We start from the raw sequence: 22176 nt of genomic DNA on the forward strand, positions 1-22176 counted from the left end.
ATTGTTACTTATATCCTTAGTCAGCTAGTACTATCAACAAGTGTTTATAGCTGCCATAGTTGTTATTTATATTTCTAGTCAACTAGTAGTATCAACAAGTGTTTATAGCTGTCATAGTTGTTAATTATATCTCTAGTCAGCTAGTAGTATCAACAAGTGCATATAGCCGCCATAGTTGTTACTTATATCTCTACTCACTTAGTAGTATCAACAAGTGTTTATAGCTGTCATAGTTGTTACTTATATCTCTAGTCAGCTAGTAGTATCAACAAGTGCATATAGCCGCCATAGTTGTTACTTATATCTCTACTCACTTAGTAGTATCAACAAGTGTTTATAGCTGTCATAGTTGTTACTTATATCTCTAGTCAGCTAGTAGTATCAACAAGTGCATATAGCCGCCATAGTTGTTACTTATATCTCTAGTCAGCTAGTAGTATCAACAAGTGTTTATAGCTGTCATAGTTGTTACTTATATCTCTAGTCAGCTAGGAGTATCAACAAGTGTATATAGCTGCCATAGTTGTTACTTATATCTCTAGTCAGCTAGTAGTATCAACAAGTGTTTATAGCTGTCATAGTTGTTACTTATATCTCTAGTCAGCTAGGAGTATCAACAAGTGTTTATAGCTGCCATAGTTGTTACTTATATCTCTAGTCAGCTAGGAGTATCAACAAGTGTTTATAGCTGCCATAGTTGTTACTTATATCTCTAGTCAACCAGTAGTATCAACAAGTGCATATAGCCGCCATAGTTGTTACTTATATCTCTAGTCAGCTAGGAGTATCAACATGTGTTTATAGCTGCCATAGTTGTTACTTATATCTGTAGTCAGCGAGTAGTATCTACAAGTGTTTATAGCTGCCATAGTTGTTACTTATATCTGTAGTCAGCTAGTAGTATCAACAAGTGTTTATAGCTGCCATAGTTGTTACTTATATCTCTAGTCAGCTAGTAGTATCAACAAGTTTTTATAGCTGCCATAGTTGTTATTTATATCTCTAGTCAGCTAGTAGTATCAACAAGTGTTTATAGCTGCCATAGTTGTTACTTATATCTGTAGTCAGCTAGTAGTAGCAACAAGTGTTTATAGCTGTCATAGTTGTTAATTATATCTCTAGTCAGCTAGTAGTATCAACAAGTGCATATAGCCGCCATAGTTGTTACTTATATCTCTACTCACTTAGTAGTATCAACAAGTTTTTATAGCTGTCATAGTTGTTACTTATATCTCTAGTCAGCTAGGAGTATCAACAAGTGTTTATAGCTGCCATAGTTGTTACTTATATCTCTAGTCAGCTAGGAGTATCAACATGTGTTTATAGCTGCCATAGTTGTTACTTATATCTGTAGTCAGCGAGTAGTATCAACAAGTGTTTATAGCTGCCATAGTTGTTACTTATATCTCTAGTCAGCTAGTAGTATTAGCAAGTGTATATAGCTGCCATAGTTCTTACTTATATCCTTAGTCAGCTAGTAGTATCAACAAGTGTTTATAGCCGCCATAATTGTTACTTATATCCTTAGTCAGCTAGTAGTATCAACAAGTGTTTATAGCTGCCATAGTTGTTATTTATATTTCTAGTCAACTAGTATTATCAACAAGTGTTTATAGCTGTCATAGTTGTTAATTATATCTCTAGTCAGCTAGTAATATTAACAAGTGTTTATAGCTGTCATAGTTGTTACTTATATCTCTAGTCAGCTAGTAGTATCAACAAGTGCATATAGCCGCCATAGTTGTTACTTATATCTCTACTCACTTAGTAGTATCAACAAGTGTTTATAGCTGTCATAGTTGTTACTTATATCTCTAGTCAGCTAGTAGTATCAACAAGTGCATATAGCCGCCATAGTTGTTACTTATATCTCTACTCACTTAGTAGTATCAACAAGTGTTTATAGCTGTCATAGTTGTTACTTATATCTCTAGTCAGCTAGGAGTATCAACAAGTGTTTATAGCTGCCATAGTTGTTACTTATATCTCTAGTCAGCTAGTAGTATCAACAAGTGCATATAGCCGCCATAGTTGTTACTTATATCTCTACTCACTTAGTAGTATCAACAAGTGTTTATAGCTGTCATAGTTGTTACTTATATCTCTAGTCAGCTAGTAGTATTAACAAGTTTATACAGCTGCCATAGTTGTTACTTATATCTGTAGTCAGCTAGTAGTATCAACAAGTGTTTATAGCTGCCATAGTTGTTACTTATATCTCTACTCACTTAGTAGTATCAACAAGTGTTTATAGCTGCTATAGTTGTTACTTATATCTCTAGTCAGCTAGGAGTATCAACATGTGTTTATAGCTGCCATAGTTGTTACTTATATCTGTAGTCAGCGAGTAGTATCTACAAGTGTTTATAGCTGCCATAGTTGTTACTTATATCTGTAGTCAGCTAGTAGTATCAACAAGTGTTTATAGCTGCCATAGTTGTTACTTATATCTCTAGTCAGCTAGTAGTATCAACAAGTGTTTATAGCTGCCATAGTTGTTACTTATATCTGTAGTCAGCTAGTAATATCAACAAGTGTTTATAGCTGCCATAGTTGTTAATCATATCTCTAGTCAGCTAGTAGTAGCAACAAGTGTTTATAGCTGTCATAGTTGTTACTTATATCTCTAGTCAGCTAGGAGTATTAGCAAGTGTATATAGCTGCCATAGTTCTTACTTATATCCTTAGTCAGCTAGTAGTATCAACAAGTGTTTATAGCCGCCATAATTGTTACTTATATCCTTAGTCAGCTAGTACTATCAACAAGTGTTTATAGCTGCCATAGTTGTTACTTATATCTCTAGTCAGCTAGGAGTATCAACAAGTGTTTATAGCTGCCATAGTTGTTACTTATATCTGTAGTCAGCGAGTAGTATCAACAAGTGTTTATAGCTGCCATAGTTGTTACTTATATCTGTAGTCAGCTAGTAGTATTAGCAAGTGTATATAGCTGCCATAGTTCTTACTTATATCCTTAGTCAGCTAGTAGTATCAACAAGTGTTTATAGCCGCCATAATTGTTACTTATATCCTTAGTCAGCTAGTAGTATCAACAAGTGTTTATAGCTGCCATAGTTGTTACTTATATCTGTAGTCAGCTAGTAGTATCAACAAGTGTTTATAGCTGCCATAGTTGTTACTTATATCTCTAGTCAGCTAGTAGTATCAACAAGTGTTTATAACTGCCATAGTTGTTACTTATATCTCTAGTCAGCTAGTAGTATCAACAAGTGTATATAGCTGTCATAGTTGTTACTTATATCTCTAGTCAGTTAGTAGTATCAACAAGTGTTTATAGCTGCCATAGTTGTTACTTATATCTGTAGTCAGCTAGTAATATCAACAAGTGTTTATAGCTGCCATAGTTGTTAATCATATCTCTAGTCAGCTAGTAGTAGCAACAAGTGTTTATAGCTGCCATAATTGTTAATCATATCTCTAGTCAGCTAGTAGTAGTAACAAGTGTTTTGTAGTTTTTATTACTCAATGCAAAGCCAACAGTTCAAAAGTTTTTCTGCATTATACACTGTATAACAATATAATATTATACAACAGAGTGTCAACTACAGTGTATATCATTCATTTATTCCACCAACTGGGTTTTTCTTACACCCCAATGATTGACGCCAATTGTGAAACCTTGTACAAAATATTTTCATTTTCGTTTCTAAAGTTTTCTTGGTTTAAACCTTTGTCTTCAAATGATCACGCAAGCAAGGGGGTGGCGAAACGTAGAATACCAATGTTTTTATCCCAATACTGTAATATTCTGTATTGCGTCTGAAACTTGCATTAACAGTTTAATATAACCCAAGGAGAATACAAAGCCTATTTAACAATGTACAATCCACATCTACTTGCCAAGCTACTTGTAAAAAAATTATTAAATTCATGGAGAAGGATATCTAGATGAGGTCAGGTCACTCTATGTAGCGGGCTATTGTTTTACTCTACTGTTTTAGAGTTCGGAAACTGTTCAAAAGCTATTCAAAGCGCATCCTGTTCGTTGGATCAAAGCTTGCTGTATTTGACATCTTCACTATTGCCCTTCCGAGTGTCTGAATAAATTCCTTGTTATCAGTTGCAAACCGTTCGACCTACAAAACACATAATCTGTATTAATGTTCATTGAATCGTTTAAATGAGTATTTAACATGCTCAAAAATATTTGTCAGTTATCTGAAGAAGAATAACGCTTCCAACCAGGAGTATGTAAAAGTCACATGCAGTAACCTGTTTTATACAAATTTTAGCACAAAGTTCATATTTTGAAAGTACAGCATTTTTAACATTGGGAGTTACTCAGACCAAATAGAGGAGTTTCTGTATCGGCATAATGCTAGCCTTCATTAAATATATACATACAACTCTTGAAGTGCCCCGAGCTTTGGAGCAGCGGTCGGTAGTTCGACAGCTAGCCTCTTTTCTGCTGCCTCTCAATGTTATCCGATGTTGTAAGACTATATCTGCATGCAGCATCATTAGGGGCTTACCATTCCTCGTCGCTCCTGACCACTGGTGGGACCTGAAATATGACACAGAAGATTCATAAACAATAGAAAAACGGAAAAAGCGTTGTTTCGTCTAGTGAATCTATCTTCAAAAGAATAAGCCAACTTAATTGTATCGAATGAAAATTACACTAGTGCTTTAACCGATGTCTGTGAAATATACATGCGCTTATGGGTGTTGCCATTGGGATACACATTTTTCTTCCAGCTCTGACTTGCCAATCAAACCACCCAAGTAACCACAAATGATGAACTCTAGAAGTGGTGATTGATTGTGAATTTGGTCCAAACCTACTAGTATTTGACCAGGTTATGATGTCACACCCTACATATCTCCATATCTATCCTTACTTTACTTTGTGGCTGTAATTTGAACATAACGTTATGAAATAATGTAATATTGCTCTATCATAATGCTTTGTACTATATTATTTAATATTATATTATATTAAATTTCATTATAATAGTCTATATTAATAAATCTTATGTTGTCATTGTGTGTCATTGCTTTGCGTTTCTACATTTCTTGCGGATCTCATCTCAGCTCCACACTCGTATGCTCTGTGCCTTCCACCAGATCGCCAAAATGTTTGGTTTAAAAACTTCATCTGGTTCATATGAACCAGCCTCTCAAACACCAACCTGCAGGCTCTCTGATTGGAAATAAAAGAAATCCCTGGCATTGCTGGGCTTACTACTAGCTTATTATATTATGCTGTACTTTATTAAATTACAATATATTATAATATAATGTATTATATTATTGCATCATGGTGTAATAAACGGTATTGATATTATAATAGCGGTAGAAGCTGACATTGTTCTTACCCAGCAGTAGATACAAACTCTTGTTTCCAGTCAGTAAGTGCGAGAGCCTCAAAGTAGCCATGATCAAGTACCTTTGGTGTCAGATCCCAGTCTCCATTGAATCCAGAGATGTCGCTATGTGCGGATCCAAGAGAGTGACACCCTGAAACAGTTCAACTTTCAACAATGGCTAAGTTATTTAATTGGTTCAAACTATCATGAAGGTGACATAGTTTAATAACTCAAGATGGTGATGTATTGTAGGATGTTATTTTGCTTTAATAGTGAAGTTGTATCAAAATATTCTTTTCATTGTGATTCATTAACCTGTGTGAATATATACCTGTCTACTTGTCCCTAATATATCTGTCTGTGTGACTGTCGATACAGGCCCTCACTATACCTACTGATGAACCAACTTATTTACATGCTGATGAATTTATTATTTATTGAAAAACCCACGGCATTAATGTGAAGACATACTTATATTGGACTCGTCTGTCAACTTACGCTCTATGAGTAGCCTATTGTAAAGATAATCTGCTCACTTGCTTGTGTGACAAAGTTGGCTGTAAACATAGAGCTATTTTTGTATCCTTGTGTGTTGACTCCTCGACTTACTCACCTACTTGATCGCTTTTGTAGCTACCTAGCTAATCATATACCTGCCTATCAACATGCCAGCAATAATAATAATTAGTATTATCATTATTATAATAATAGTAATAATAATAATAATTAGCAATGGAAGGAGTTATCATATAATATGGAACGCTAAGTTAATAAGAGCATCAAATATGATGCATGGTAATATGGTATGCTTGACATTCATGTTGATGTGTAAACAACCCAACTCAGTTCAGCTATTCGACAAGTTTATGTACTCAAAATTTACATGACATTATAAAAATCTAAAGTTTTTGCATCTAATAAATTACCCATATTTGACAAATGGTTGATATCATGCAAAAAATCTTGCTGGCAAGTCTATCACAGCTATATGGCAGGTCTGTCTATGCTCTGTTGGCCTCTGTTTATGCAAAACTGACAATGCCTGTCTATGATAATTGGCAGCTCTGTTCGTATTAGTTGGCAGGTCTGTTTATGTTAAGCGACTGGTCTGTCTATGCAAGTTGGCAGGTCTGTCTATGTGACCTAGTTAGCATTTATGAATATCTGCCACTTTTGTATATTAATATTTAGATGTGACACAAAGCCTCTGTGTTTTTCCTTTGGCATAAATCTAAATTTCAATTTAAATGAAGTTTGTATTCTCTTAATTAATCATTTCTATAAATTTTAAAGCACCGTAATTACATGTAACTGCAAATAGTTAAAGTAATGTAATCATTGATGGTGTCGTCGGTGTGAAAATCTAGTCATTGGAAATTTCAGTGTATAACCAATCTGTAAAAACTCAGTACCCGATTCTACTAGCGCAAATTAAGTAGTGAAAAATAAATTTTTTATTGCTGAAATATATTTATGGTAGAAGTAAACAAAAGTTGAAGATGATAAGTCAGAATAGATACTTGTTTAATAGATGCTAATTGGAGGACAAAAATTCTTGGAATGATAATAGGTTGAAGCATGTTGTCACGGGTGTGTTGCATATTTACATATTTAAATATGTCTGCCATATGCACCATTACTATCAGCGTCTAAATATCTTTAATGCTGATGAGCTAAACGTGTTTTTAGATATTTGCTGTTTAAAATACTCTAATCGTATCTCCAATCTGCCTGACCATCCATTACATTCCTACTTCCCAAAAAAACTGCTACACCTTATACCAGACACCAACACCTTGACATATTACATTATAGAACAGTATTATACAAAAAGAGCTTTTTCTTTCAATACACATAATTTTAATTTACTACTCTTTAGTTTTCCTTTCATGGTATAATTTGCTTTAAACGGCATTGACTGGTAAAAATAAAGTTGTTATCTATACTTAACCAGAAGCTAACTTGAAGAGGTTCGTTTTAGTTACCTAATATCATGTCTGCTGCGGCACCTACCCTTACTATAAGCTATAAAAAACTATAATAACCCTTACTGTCTTTTTTAGTTCAGCTTCAGCCCTTCATCAATACGCTCTTGGTTACATTGTTTTCCATGGTAACGTGTCAATGCAAATTGAAAATTAGAACTATAGGCTAACTGTTAACTGCAATTATACAGAATTATGCTCACCCATGAGTGCCACAGTCTCAGCTTCAGTCAATCCAAAGGGCTCTTCCACCATCCTCTGAGGCGTGGTAATGTCATCACCTTTTGGAAACTCTGGAGTGGGAGGGTTGTCTGGGTTTATACAAGAGAACCTACCAGAGGTAAATGGCAGGTTAATCCGGCAGCGTGTGAGGACATTGCACATGTTGGTCTCAACTTCGACAGCAGTTCGTATAGCTTCATAGAAGCTGATCACTGCATAGTCAGCAAGACTCGTCACATTCTCCCATCTTTTGTGCATTCGTCTTAGCTCAGCATAGTGCGTCACCAATCCTAGTGAAAGAAAGAAAGAGTTCTATGTGATCATACATCAATCCTAGTGAGAGAGAGAGAATACTATGTAATCATACACCGGTCCTAGTGAAAGAGAGAGTACTATGTGATCATACACCGATCCTAGTGAGGGAGAGAGAGAGAGAGAGAGAGGGAGAGAGAGGGAGAGAGAGAGAGGGAGAGAGGGAGAGAGAGAGGGAGAGAGAGAGGGAGAGAGAGAGGGAGAGAGAGAGAGAGGGAGAGAGAGAGAGAGGGAGAGAGGGAGGGAGAGAAGGAGAGAGAGGGGGAGAGAGAGGGAGAGAGAGAGGGAAAGAGGGAGGGAGATGAAGAGAGAAGGAAGAGGGAGGGAGAGGGAGAGAGAGTTTCCCATGTGATCATACACTAGTTCTGGTGCTATAGCACACCATGAAGTGGTATTCTCGTCTTGAAGAAATAATATATAATGTACCATGTGCATATATACCATGTCATCATACATTGACCTTTGAAAGAGAGACTACTGTACATCATATGATCATACACTAATCATGGAGGGAATACACCGATTGGTGATATACCCAATCCTGGAAAGATAGTACATTGCGTCATCATATGGTATCCTAGAAAGAACATCATTTTACCATGCTAATATCTAAAATAAACAAAACTTAAAATTATCAACATACATTGTAAGTTATATAAAAAGTCATGACTTATATAGCACGGAACATTGTTGGTGAAAAACTGTAAATAGTATAACTATGGGTATATATACACTATGTATAATATTATTATTTATATATACATGAGTACTGTATATGTAATTGTTAGAGAGTTGGTGCGCCTACCAGCATTGGATGTATCATTCGTATTCAAGCAGCCATCACAGCCACCAACACAAACATGGAAGCCCATCTGTACATATCGGTTCACCTTTGCACTCTAAAAATATTATATATTTTATCGGTAAAGTATTACAAACTCATAGCATGTGAATGGGATTATAATGGACAGGTCGTAAGTTTCATATAAGAAATCTGTAGCTACTGCTAGACACGCTGCAAGAAAGGTTCTTCTGATTTTTGTGCTCTAGCATGTGGTAATTTGATGCCATTCATGTTATTTACTGTATTATATTCTGTTGTGCAGCATTGACTTACTTCTAGTTGTACTGGGTGATAATGAATTATAGATTAATATTGGATAAAATATTAATTAAAATACCCGACACAGCTCGAACAAGTTTTGCCTTAAACTTATTCTCTCTACATGTATACCTATTTCTTTTCTGGATGTTCACAGGCTAGAAAATAGATAGTTTTATTGCGACAAAAATGGATATGTTTTGGCAACTTCTTACTTAACTTATTAGCAATTTAAATTTAATAGCCTGGAAAAAAATGTGATGTCAACAAATGCTTTCATAGAGTTATAAATCAGCTGTTGGAATTGCCGAGGTAACCAACATCACACAAAAAAATGTGTTGCTGTACGACTATAGTTACCAGAACTCGCTAGATTGTTGATATTGCTCTTGTCACTATACGTAATAATAAAAAGTTGTGTTTAGATTTTGCTTTTGATGTTGAGTGTAAATTCTGTTTATAGTGTAGGTTCTACCAAAAGTTACAAGTGTAGGGGAGTTTTTACAGGCTATGACAATCTAACAATCACAACTATCAGGTTACGGAATGGTCAGATGGTAACCACAGTATACTTTGTCTATAATTACCGTTCTGCAGCTCCACAAATGCCGCTTAAAACGTACAAAAGTTGCGGAGCAAATATGCTAGCAAGATGAGCCAAAAAACATGAAAAAATCTAATATATAAAAGATTGTAACAACTACTATTATAGGTATTGGTATTAGACTTTGTGTTAAGGATTGAGATAAGTGAAATTGTTATTATTGATATTATTAATTTATTAAAATTATTATTATTATTGATAAAAACTTACGTTATTTGTAAAAAGGCGAGCAAATTCCTCCCTCATAGCCATGAGATTATTGATGGAAAGTGGGGGCAGAGTAGCATTGATGTTTAACAATGTCCTCTCATCAATTCGTACAGGAAGTGGAGTCGTGGTTGTAATTGTAGCAGGCGGTGCTCTGATTCTTTGAAGAAGGGCCAGAAGAGCATTTCGAAACCGACTGTTTTGTGCATGAGAGCGATGAAGGCTGATGGCCAAGAAGAACACAACTACTATAGATTGGTAGAACCTATAAATAGCCAAATACATAACAGCAACCTCCATCTCACCACAAGTGGGAGGCTATGAGCTTCCTATTTAATTTTCCAGATGCATAAACATCAGACAGTAATACACAAAAATATATGAGTTTTTATGCACATTGGAAAGCCTAAAATTTATGAATGCTAGGACCTGATTGATTGCCTGATTGGATGTGTGCCAGTACCACACATGTTGACTCGTGCCATCAGGTAAATTAAACGAGGGACACTTTATGGTGTGAGCTGTTTGGAAGTTGAAGACAGATTTGTTGGCAATCATTCAAATGAGCTGCTGGCAACTGAAAAATCTATTTAAAAACTTGACCTCTTTAAATTAACGTTAGAGACGGTGCTTGATTCAGCTCAACCAATTTATTTGGAGTTATGTCATCATATGTGCTGACACACTGTGGCTTGAGATGCCATCAGCGTGTCAATGAATGCTTGAATTACTTTCACTGTGTGTGAATATTTTAAGAATCGATATCTGCAAACTCAAAATATAAATATTGAAAACCTCCAAACAGTCTCTAGGTCTATAGTTGTGAGCTATAGTTGAGTTGTGAGCTATATTTGAGTTGTGAGCTATAGTTGAGCTGTGAGTTATAGTTGAGTTGTAAGCTATAGTTGAGTTGTGAGGTATAGTTGAGTTGTGAGCTATAGTTGAGTTGTGAGCTATAGTTGAGTTGTGAGCTATTGTAACAGTTGGGAGCAACAGCTAAACCAAGTTGGAAAAGGAAAGGCTAGTGTAAATGAAATATAATGAAAAACTTTTTTAGAAAATCACTATCTTTTCCTTTTGTACTTTAGAAAGTTTGTTCATGACATCCAAGTACTGCATCACTAGCAGCAACAGTGCTGAAGTATGTCTAATTGGCAAGGCATAGTAACAACCTTTAACCAATGTTCATTGAGTCAAGTATGGTGTTTCACTGGAATTTGTAAGTTTTATCGTAGTATATGATGTCCTTAGACTGCTTGGATCTGTTTATTTTCAAACAGCTGAATTAAAAAAAACAGCTTTATTTCAGTCACTAGGTAAACTTGCTAAAATTCAGACTCAACATCAATTCCCTTGACATTAATACGATTTACTTTCTCTCCCATTATAATTTTTGTGTGACATCTGCATAGTTGATCAGTGAAGGCAGCGATAGGTAAGTTAGCTGCTTAACTTACTTTTATATTGGTAAATGTGTGAGTGAATTACTAGACAGACACCGTAAATATTCAGAGTCTAGCTGGAACTATCACAATGAAAAGCACGACAGCGTAGTAACTTCTGAAACTAACACACCACTAAACGCTGCTTCACACTGTCTCGAAGTATGTAAGCATTAATCCCACAATACACTGGTGATCGTCTCTAATGTCATTGTATGCACTATCACAAACCCATACACGTGTACATCGGCGAATAGTTCGTGACTTTCTCATTGTACAAAGCAGTCACTGAAATGATGAAATATTAGTCCTGCAGTAACTATCATGAAGAGACATACTAGACTGCCAATCACCATCGTCGAAGTGGTGCACATTGCACAGGCTGTAGTGGATGCATGGCAAATATCGGAAAGTTTGACAGAAGCAATGTTTCTTGACATATACGCATTGTCTCGGCATCAGTTTGCAGCACACAAAATAGACGAACTAATGCCGAGAGAGCAATCCCAAAATATGGTGGCATAGTGTGAACCAGCCTTCAGTCAACAGAATATACACATGGAACGTCACACAAACTGCCCAGGTATGCTTTTGGAACCAGTAATAATTCATCTGGTTCAGTTTGCTCTAACTCATTGCTCCTGCTTCTTGGTTTAATCTAGTAGCAAATTACACCCTGTAATTTTAAATGCAAGATATTCTAACTTTATTTAAGATTTTGAGAAATAAAAAGCTATATTTTTATTACATAAAACATTTGCGTTATGTGAGATTTAAACCTACAACTAACAAGTACTATTTGCTTGTTTGGCCTGGCAACCTGCTTCTAACTCAAAAAATTATGATTCACTCGAACCAAGTTTCGAAATTTCTCATTAGCTTTTTACATAGATTTCAAAATCTACATGTTAAATATTGCTACATATAATGATGAAAGTTAACAGTGTATTTTACACAACTCAGGATTTTATTGATAATTTTTCATCTCATTAAAACAGCAATCAAATTTTTGTTAAAGTTAATAGATGTTTTAATAACAAAGCAGGCTATCTGATGTCGCAATCGCAGACACAGCAGTAGTGCAATACATATTGTAAACAGCAGTCATCATGTTTGATATGACAACTAGCTTTAATCATAAGCCGATGCCACAAATTACGATCATTCAAAACCTACAGCCAAAAACAAACAGAGGTGTGTACCCTTTACCTCATATCTGTACGCTGCTGCCTGTTGTCAAGTAGGAGCAAGTTACTCTCTCTCAACGACCATTCGTGTCCGCCGCTCCCAACTCATCTGGGTTGAAGGGAGGTGCCTGCAAGAATATATAATTTGTCTACGTTTAGCATCCCAGCTCTGATAGGGAGTGAAGGAGTGCATAGGTGGATACAGGATGTGACATATTTGAATAAATTATAATCATTGACATTAACTTTACAATCAATCATAGATTGGTGGGTGGTGAATAATCTTAAAACAGATGATTTGCTGAGCCAATTAAATAACAAAGGAAGACTCATTCCAAGTAATACAAAAAAACAAAGTTTTTTACTGAATGTATTTTTGGCAAACAAGCTTTATTTTCTAATCTGCTTGTGACACGTGTGCTTTGAACAGAGACATGAGTGTTCTCATTGATAAATCTGTGTCCAAAAAGTGATTATCTTTTGAATGAAGACTAGAAATGACGTCAGTAGAATGATTACCAAATTTTGACACATTAAGGACAACCAGCAAAACTGAAGGAGTTTTTTTTGCAAATTGTAAGATTTTCAACAGTAAATAACAACTGCAGGCTTGAATACCACTGCAAAACAATTTAATCAACTATTCATCTTAATATTTTTAGTTATAGACCACAAAAACCTTTCAACTACCCTCTGAGAATTTTCTAGAACAGTTTAACATCTGGAGACTGAACACCAAAAAAGTAACCTTGGCAGCCTGTTTTAATGCTTACGTAAACAATTAAACGTGCAGGTATTGTCATTAATGAGGGAGATGAGGTTGATGGGTCAGGTTTGAGTACCACACTACCAAATACGACAAGTACGACAAGACAAATACCAAGTACAACAAATATGTGATAACAGTGTTGTAGAGATGCCCAGCCATAAATATGCACTTACATGTAGGTAGAAAAATTCTACTGAAGCCAGAAAGAGTAATCTTTTAGCTATATAATGAGACCAAATTTAAATGGTCTGCAACGAGTCATGTGACCTGAGAGCCATCTTTATTTGGTTCCTTCCAAATTTGAAGTAATTTGCTAAGTTTACCAGAACTACCTGGAAACATCATAATATGATAATAGGTAGTGTAATAATGTAATAGTTTAAACTAGTGTAATAATATAGAAATACAAAGTTTGTTTTTATATCATAAAATATAAAATAGAGGTGCAAACTGGTGTAAATTGAAGTGAAACATTGAATATTCTACCAAATTTTTAGTCTGGGAATTGTGTGGTAAAAGAGTTAGGGTTGGTCTCCTGTTGCCATCCTTTTTTGTCAATGAATTCCTTACCAACTTCAAATCTACTTCAGGTACACAAAATCATACACAAGCATGTGATTGGTCAGTTCTCATACCGCTAGCTAATAGGCTTATATAATGACCTTGACATGTTAAACCAAAAAATGATCAATGTTATTGATGATAATATGCTGCAGCATATGCACAGCTTTTTATCTTTAGAGAACACTTTTGGTAGTTGCCAAGGTTATGTAGGTCAAATGTCTAGTAATTTCCTTCAAGAGAAGACGAATGCTCGAGATATACACTTCAAGGAGCTATGGCGACTGTCACTATAGCCATGCAATATGTTATATGATGTTTGACTTGCTCTACATCAGCTGTCCATAGCAGATCATGAATGTAATCTATAAATAAGACTATTTATTGTGAAAATTTATTTTACAAATTTGTAAACTGCATTATACTATAACAATGTTTTTCATTTCGCACTAAAGTACCAACATTCTAAAATTATAATAATTATAAATCTGAAGTTAATAAACTACAACACATCTATGGTATATTATTTTGTGAGCGACTAGCTTATGATTATTTTAGCCGTCTGTTGTCCTAGTCTTCATACAAAAGGACAGGAAATCTTTTGTTTTGAAAAGCTGTTCTAGTGAAATAAAATTATTTCTAACCCATTTACTTGTGCAAAAAATGTGAATAATGAGTCGAGCTAAAAACTTGACTTTTAAAAGAGCACCTGACAAACTTGTCTGAAACAACTCAGATTATCTGCTGTTTCTACAACCAGCCGATATTTGAATTTCAAACTAAACAACTGCGAGGGTGTTTACGCAGGCCAACGCTTGTGTTTGTTATTGAACAGTTGTTATTTATAATAAGTTCTTGACAGTCATTGATGAACGGATTAAGAGATTATCTTGTGGTGACCAATTTAGACGAGGTCAAAGTGAATCAGTATCATAACTTTCAGGTGGTAAATAAAATATGATTTAGAAATGTCAAGCTTTGGTTGGTAGTAGCAAGAGATTCGCTGTCTAATCCTATTGTTTACTTCTGTATTCTTGCATTTTATTAAAAACTAGTGACAGACATGTGGCATACCCTTTGTGGCAAGAGGAATGCACTAACTTGCTGACAGGTATTCTGATTGGCTTTTTTAATATGGCAGTTTGGAGAGTATAAACTTGAAGATACTATAGGAACTTTTCATCGTTTTCTCATTTTGTGACATCGACTCTTCATATGCCTGGATTATCTAAAACTAGATCTAAAGCTAATATAGCTCAAGCACATGAGATATTGCTGTGCCATTCTATCCTTGACAGCATAAAATCTTCAATAACAATTTATGAAATGCAGGCTGCCGGTTTATATAACAACCTCTCAAGAAATAATTGGTATACTCTGACTGGTTAAAACATTCATAGTGGTAAAGGTTTTAAGACTTGTAATCTCATCAAACCTTCAGAGGCTCCTACTAGAAGAGCAACACAAAACTATGTCTTATCTATAACTAGTGTATTAATTGTTCTACTGTTTCAAGACCAAAATCTTAAACATCCCTACCAATTTCTTAAATACCACTATCAAGTTCTTAGATACTACTACCAAGTTCATAGATGCAACTATCAAGTTCTTAGATATCACTACCAAGTTCTTAGATGCCACTAACAAGTTCTTAGATGCCACTACCAAGTTCTTAGATACCACTATCAAGTTCTTAGATATTACTACGAAGTTCTTAGATGCCACTACGAAGTTCTTAGATACCACTACCAAGTTCTTAGATACCACTACCAAGTTCCTAGATACTGCTATCAAGTTCTTTGATACTACTACCAAGTTCCTAGATACTACTACCAAGTTCCTAGATACTACTACCAAGTTCCTAGATACCACTATCAAAACACAAAGTGCTAAAAACGTGAGCATTCTTAAAAGTTGTTCTAACTATAAAACAGTAGTACGTGTATTGCATTCTCGAAAAGAAAAAACAACTCCAAATAAATATATTTGGCTGATAGAGACTTTATCACATGTGTTTAGGTAATACTTACCGTGTTGTATTTCTGGGGGCTATTCACGTCACGCATACTAATTGTTTTAATATATTCTCTTGCACATGGAATAGTGGTTTCCATGGATACATATGCTATTCACAAACTTGCCTATCCCTATGTTTGGTCACTATTATCAGTTTCTTTCAGGGGAAAGTAACCCTAACATGGTGGCTCAACCTCTGTGCAATCCGCAATGTGGGGTAACCGTACAATCAGTATGCTGCCCGCTTGTACTGGCAGGGGCAGATAAACCTGACTCTTGTCTGTAATACTAAGCTGGTTTGCAAATTGGGTGGCTTTTCACTTGATAGCTACAAAATTTCTACTAACTCTACTAGTTACTGCTACAGGAGTGTCTTTAGTATTAGAGAATCAATCCATATACAAAAGGTGGGCATACTCTAAAGAACATTAAATTATATATATTATAGATATTATATATGTATATAAATATTATATATGTATATAAATATTATATATGTATATAAATATTATATATGTATATAAATATTATATATGTATATAAATATATATATATTATAAATATTATATATGTATATAAATATCAGTGTCTGTCTGTCATGCATCTGTCCAGTTATAGCAATAAAGTTTTATGCGCAAAAAATCCACCTCACACAGGACTCGAACTCAGAACCTTTGGGTTTGCAGACCAACGAGCTAATCCACCACACTACATTGTCCTAGCCTTGCTGCAGCATAATAGGGCACATGATTATGCATCCATTGCAAAGACACTATTGGCCTGCTTGAAATTACGTGTAACATCATTACACGTAATGTCAAGCTGGCTTCACATTTATTATTATGGTAAAGATTCAGACTACTAGCTTCCCTGCAAGTTACTCCTATTCATTGATAATTATTCTATTACCTGTGCAATGCTGGACATTCAGCTAGTACATGTATATTTTTTATAACACACATATGAACTGTCACAGTGCTTTTGAGCTCAGTGCTTTCCATACATCTCTATTCTTGTGTGCCAGCATTGCCCAAGCAGTAATCCTATACCACTTATGACATCACCAATCTGATGCTCCTATACCCCTTGTCACCACTCTAGTTTCCATCGTAGTTTTGTGCTAATTGTCAAGCATACATACCACGCAGGAATAGTCAACTAAGAATAATACAAGTCCACAATACTGACCTGAAGTTGTTACCAGCTGACTGCGTAAATGGTAAATACATAGATAGTTTTTAACAATTGCTGTGTATAACTTTTATTTGATTTGACAGAAAACCTAATCTGTTAGGTTTGTTTAACGTTTTAACATATTACATTGTGTATGTAAATATATTAGTTTGAAAATGCTATTTAGTCAATTCTGGTTGAACTTCATGTTTGGAAAATGCTAGAGATCATGCTCCCATTTTATTTTTGCTATAATAGACAAAACTCAATACGTTCATGTGTATTATTTGCATTATTTGCAAAAATAATACATGTCTCTAATAATTGTACAGGTAGCACCAGTCTATAAAGACACAAATAGAAAGCCTATTGTCAGAGAGATTGATAGCACATTAATGCTCTTACTCTATGTTATTAGTTGTGTTATCAGGTTAAAAGACTTTTATTTACGTAGGATTTCCAATGCTTTCATCAGCGAAATCAACTTATGTATACGAACTTTCTGTATAAATTATATTAGTTTTTCTTGCCCATCTGAAAGATTGTACATGGTGTCTGCAAACATTTTAATCAATCGTGAGCATTATTTTTATTTTACAACAGTTCTCAAGCTCGAAGTAAATTTAAAAAGAACTAAAAAATTAAAGAATGCTAAAATTAGAGTTTCTAATTGAATATGCTGACAGACAGCATATCAATTACTCTTGATTAAAGTAAGTGTGTTTAAAAAAAGTGTAGATTCATTGGTAAACAATTTATTTTCCCCAAATTTGTTAAAAAAAACCATCAAGTCAACAAAATATATAAATTATTTAAATAGTAATAACAACAATGTATAACATCCGACTGCTGTCTCAGGTAAAGCGTTGTACCAGCGTTATGAGTATTGACGTTTCACTCCGTGATTTGTTTGACCTCAAAATAATAAATAATTGTTTCTCTGTTTTTAGAATTCATTAATTAAAGACTTGGCGGCGCTGAGGGTCAAAGGTCGCTGTGTTGCTCATCTTTGTTATTGCTCGTCTCAACACTCTCAAAAAAGCCATGTTATCTGTGGCAAACCGATCAACCTGTGAAAATAAAATTTATTCGTTAAATTGACACTATGTGCAAATAAGTCTAACAAGAAAATGTAAGTATGGTAATATATATATTATGTAAGTATGGTAATATATCAAAGATATATCATTGAAAATAAAACTTTATAGCGAAGTTTCAAATAGCGGTACTTACAAAGGTGGATGTAGTGACGGCTAAAGGACAGCCACGGCTTTCTTGACAGCTGGCCTCATTCCGTGATCCAGATACAGTGAACTGGTGCTGGAGTATCATATCAGCATGCAACATAGTTAGATTCGTGCCACTGCTCGTAGTGCCAACCCACTGTGTAGCTCTAAAAGGTCAAACAAGCGACATTGATAGAGGGCGCTCTAAATGATAATTCTCATTTAGATGTGGAGTTGTCTATCAGCATACAGACTGATGGGACAACTTCAGCTATTACTTCATTTTTTTAATAGATTGGAAAAGCTAGCAAGTTTGGTAACACATAGTGTGAAATTATATGGTAAATATACATTCAAAATATTTTCATTATTGTTTCTTTAATTTTCAAATAACGAATTTTTTGCAGTCACAATCACAAGTAGTCGCAATCACTTCTCCTTAATACTGGTCATCAAACAATATATTTACATTAGTATATTTGTTGAAAGATACAAAGTTCTCTCATGTATTTTATGTACTTATAATTATGCATGAAATGCTTACCCTGCCTTAGGCTGGAACACTTGGGAGAACCGAACACGGGTCATAGCTTGAAAATATCCATTATTGAGAACGGTTGGGGAAAGGTCCCATGGTCCATCAAACCCTGTTACATCTGCATGGTTTTGCCCCACCGAGTGACAACCTAAAAGAGTATGTAATATTATTATTTATTAATAACTACAAGAAACAAAGTTACATTTAGCATAATTTTAAATCACTAAATTTAAAAGCTTGGACAAATCAAAAGCTCAGTTCTAACTTGAAGTGTTAAAAATGAAAGATCATATAATAGAGTCAGAGGTTACAAGAAGTGATAACTGTAGAAAGATGCAAATAAGAGAATAGGAAAGCAGGCATCGTCTCCACCTACCCATTAAGGCGACCATCTCTTCTTGAGTAAGACCAAAGTCATCAACCAATCCTTGAGGAGAGTGAATGTCTTGTCCAAGAGGAAAGGCTGGCTGTGGTGGGTCATCAGGGTTGTCACAGGTCACCCTTCCAGAGGTGAAAATGAAGTCAAAAGTACATCTGTCTTGGTTGCAGCCGCTGTTGTCTCTTTCCACCCCGGCCTTGACAGCCATGAGGCCGGCGAGAGCTCCGTAGTCAGCGAGGCTGATGAAGTCTTTCCACCTCTGATGGTTTGCTCTCAGCTCATTGTAGTGAGGAATAAGACCTGGATGTACATATAATAGTCAAAATTTAGACTCTTGGCTACAAGCAATGCTTGAATGTTATATGATAATGTCTAAAATGACTATAAATGAAATGTATATATATATATACATATAAAATATATTAAGAACTGAAAACTTGACCTAAACTGAAAAATGACCTAAGAGGCTCCGTTACCACTATTACAGCTAAAATAAGTCTATGGATATGTATGGTAGTACAGTTATGATAAGTCTATGCATACAATTGTATTTATTTGTGAGATGACCACAAAAACCACTTTAAATCTTGGCTCTAAATATTTTTTTATGAACCATGAAAACAATTCAATATATGCCATCGGTGAATGGCTTATCCAAGTTATATTTTTTAAATCTGTAATGGCTTCTGAAGTCTTGCCAATAGGTAACATTTATATGAATTTTTCTTAGCTTGCAATGAAAATAACTGACAAGTTGTTATTATTTTTTGTTGTTAATATGACTGATGAGCCAGCGCAGACAAGGTCAGGTATTTTTTAATATCTCCAACAAATCTTTCCGATGAAATCACAGGCACGCTTGCGGAAGAGAAATATTGTTGCTGGCAATAGTTGTTTAGAGGATTAGCGAGGCACGAGCTCCGGATTGCACCGGTGCTGGTGTGTGCTGGCTTATTAATCACATATTACTCAATGAATAGAAATGCTTGAGTGAGCTCTCCACAAATGCCTCAATACAGGAACCGAAGCAAAAATCACATTATTTGGTGCATTAATCTTTTAATTCAAAGTGCGCAGACTTGCACTGTGGTACTCTGCAATGGAAACATGACAAGGCATTGTTTTTTGCTTTTATTTTGTGCATTTTTTGCGCTGTGTTTAACAGCGAACAAAGTTTTGAGACATATCCTACACTTTAGCCTGTACCAACCTGAATTTCCAGGATCTGCTACATTTAAGCACCCGTCACATCCAGCTGGACCGACGCACATATGGAATCCCATTTGTACATATTTTGCTATCTTTGGAACCTAAAACATGCAATTATATATATTAGCTAATGAGCAGGGCTTGAAAGCGTTTTCTACTGACTACGATGGAGGGTTTACTAGTTGTTTTAAGCGAATCACAGTATTCTTTAATCATATGAAAAAGAACTGCGCTGCTTAGTGCCAGCTTCTAATGCTCTATTATCTAAGCACCAATTACTCAAACTTAATAAAAGCAAATGTATACATACATCGATGAACAGAACTTCAAACTCGTCTTTCATGGCTTCCAGACGTTGAGCAGTCAATGGTTGCGCCGTTCCTGGAGACTGAGTCGCTGTCGTCTGAAGCACGGAGCGAGTCGTTGACCTCCGCGGTGGTCGAGTTGTTGGCCTATCTTTTCGAGTCGGTCTTGTCACCGGGAACGGTGCTTGGGTTGATGCCGAAGAAGCCGTTGTTGTATCGGAGTCCAGAGCTGAGAGAAGCTTGTCTAAGTCAAAGCCGTTTGTACCGATATCTCTAAGGGCTGCCTGCACAGCTGCCGAGTCAGCCCAACCACTTCCATTCCTAGGTCTGGCACGGGTTGTTGCTGACTGACAGTGCACATACACTATCAGTGGCAGCAACAAGCACATCATCAGCTTGTACATCCTGCAAGAATTAATTATCACAAACATGAATTAAGAGCTAAAATATCAGAAGATTAAAGTTAGATATTTAAAATAAAAAAACAAGTAAATGAAGTTTAAAACACTGCAAATGAACATGAACTGTATTTGTTATAAATTATACATTATCAGTGACATAATATTTAATTTTTCTGCTGTAATTTTAATTCTGCTGCTTTTGATCGCTGTTCTATCAATTAAATCTTACCTCATTTTGCTTTCAAGTAAGTTAAATATTTCGAAGATATTTCTGTTATATTTCAAAACTGTGTTGTTCACTCCTCGCTTAAAGCCTGTCTGGTCATAATGCTAGCTGCAGCTTAATATATCCCCTTGTAATACGGTTTCATGTCCAGCCCCGGAAAGTTGTCACGACTCCCATAATTAATGGTATTCATGGTATGGCCAGTAACGAGTAATACTCACTCGACTGTAAGATTATGGTAGAACCAAAGCTGGCTCGGAGTGTTGCAACGATGAGTTTGACAATGATAAACGATGCTTATTACCCTTTCTTCATATGTCGAATCTTTTATAGAAACATGCCACACGCCCCTGATTCAGCATTCAGGCATGCATGCTAAGGCTATGCGCTAGACATGCGTTGATGTAAATGATTTTCTTCCTGGCACGGCGCAAGTCTCTGGTTTGCATTTTGTTAATATGAACATAAACAGAGATAAGTCGAGGTAACACGCTCCTTACGTCTGTCCACTTTGATGGGTTATGACTAATACACATAGCGCTGGATTAATCTTGCCAAGTACTCATTCTCTCATACATTGTAAATCAACAGATAGTGTGTTGTCTTTTCACTCAGAGTCCGCTTGTAACCAAAGAGCAGCAAAGTCACTGCGCAACCAAAGATACTACATTTTATCAATCAATACATTCAAAAAACTTTATGTCATATAAGCTTCAAAATTGGAATTTTGCAGCCAATCATACAGCTGAATTGTAACACTGAATATACACATGTTCAATTCAAACTTTTATTTTATATTATCTTAAAGTTTTATTATTTAATTGTAAAATTTAGAATTATGAATGAAACAATATTGCTTGGTTATCAGCTTACTGTCCGATAGATTAATACTTTTTCTTATTCTGCTAAGGTGTGAAAGGGATCACAGTTGTCCTACGTGTCAAGTGTTATATTTTCTTAGCATTTTACAATATTTTCTGTA

The 22176-nt window shown here is 35.3% G+C and overlaps 2 protein-coding genes across 2 annotated transcripts; both read right to left on the reverse strand.

Moving 5' to 3' along the window:
• Positions 1–3478: 3478 nt before the first annotated feature.
• On the reverse strand, positions 3479–12551 carry LOC137399842 (uncharacterized). The gene is made up of 7 exons (XM_068086079.1): positions 12414–12551; positions 9766–10027; positions 8655–8748; positions 7519–7827; positions 5340–5481; positions 4366–4525; positions 3479–4097 (listed from the first exon to the last, which is right to left on the reverse strand). The coding sequence occupies exons 1-7, from the start codon at positions 12416–12418 to the stop codon at positions 3984–3986; spliced, it is 1086 nt and encodes a 361-aa protein (XP_067942180.1). The 5' UTR covers positions 12419–12551; the 3' UTR covers positions 3479–3983.
• Positions 12552–17649: 5098 nt separating this feature from the next.
• LOC137399551 (putative ascorbate peroxidase) lies at positions 17650–21275 on the reverse strand. The gene is made up of 7 exons (XM_068085716.1): positions 21198–21275; positions 20573–20972; positions 20264–20363; positions 19051–19353; positions 18681–18822; positions 18144–18303; positions 17650–17980 (listed from the first exon to the last, which is right to left on the reverse strand). The coding sequence occupies exons 1-7, from the start codon at positions 21200–21202 to the stop codon at positions 17867–17869; spliced, it is 1224 nt and encodes a 407-aa protein (XP_067941817.1). The 5' UTR covers positions 21203–21275; the 3' UTR covers positions 17650–17866.
• Positions 21276–22176: the final 901 nt, after the last annotated feature.

Source organism: Watersipora subatra, chromosome 7 (genome assembly GCF_963576615.1).
Source record: "Watersipora subatra chromosome 7, tzWatSuba1.1, whole genome shotgun sequence".
NCBI lineage: Eukaryota > Metazoa > Bryozoa > Gymnolaemata > Cheilostomatida > Watersiporidae > Watersipora > Watersipora subatra.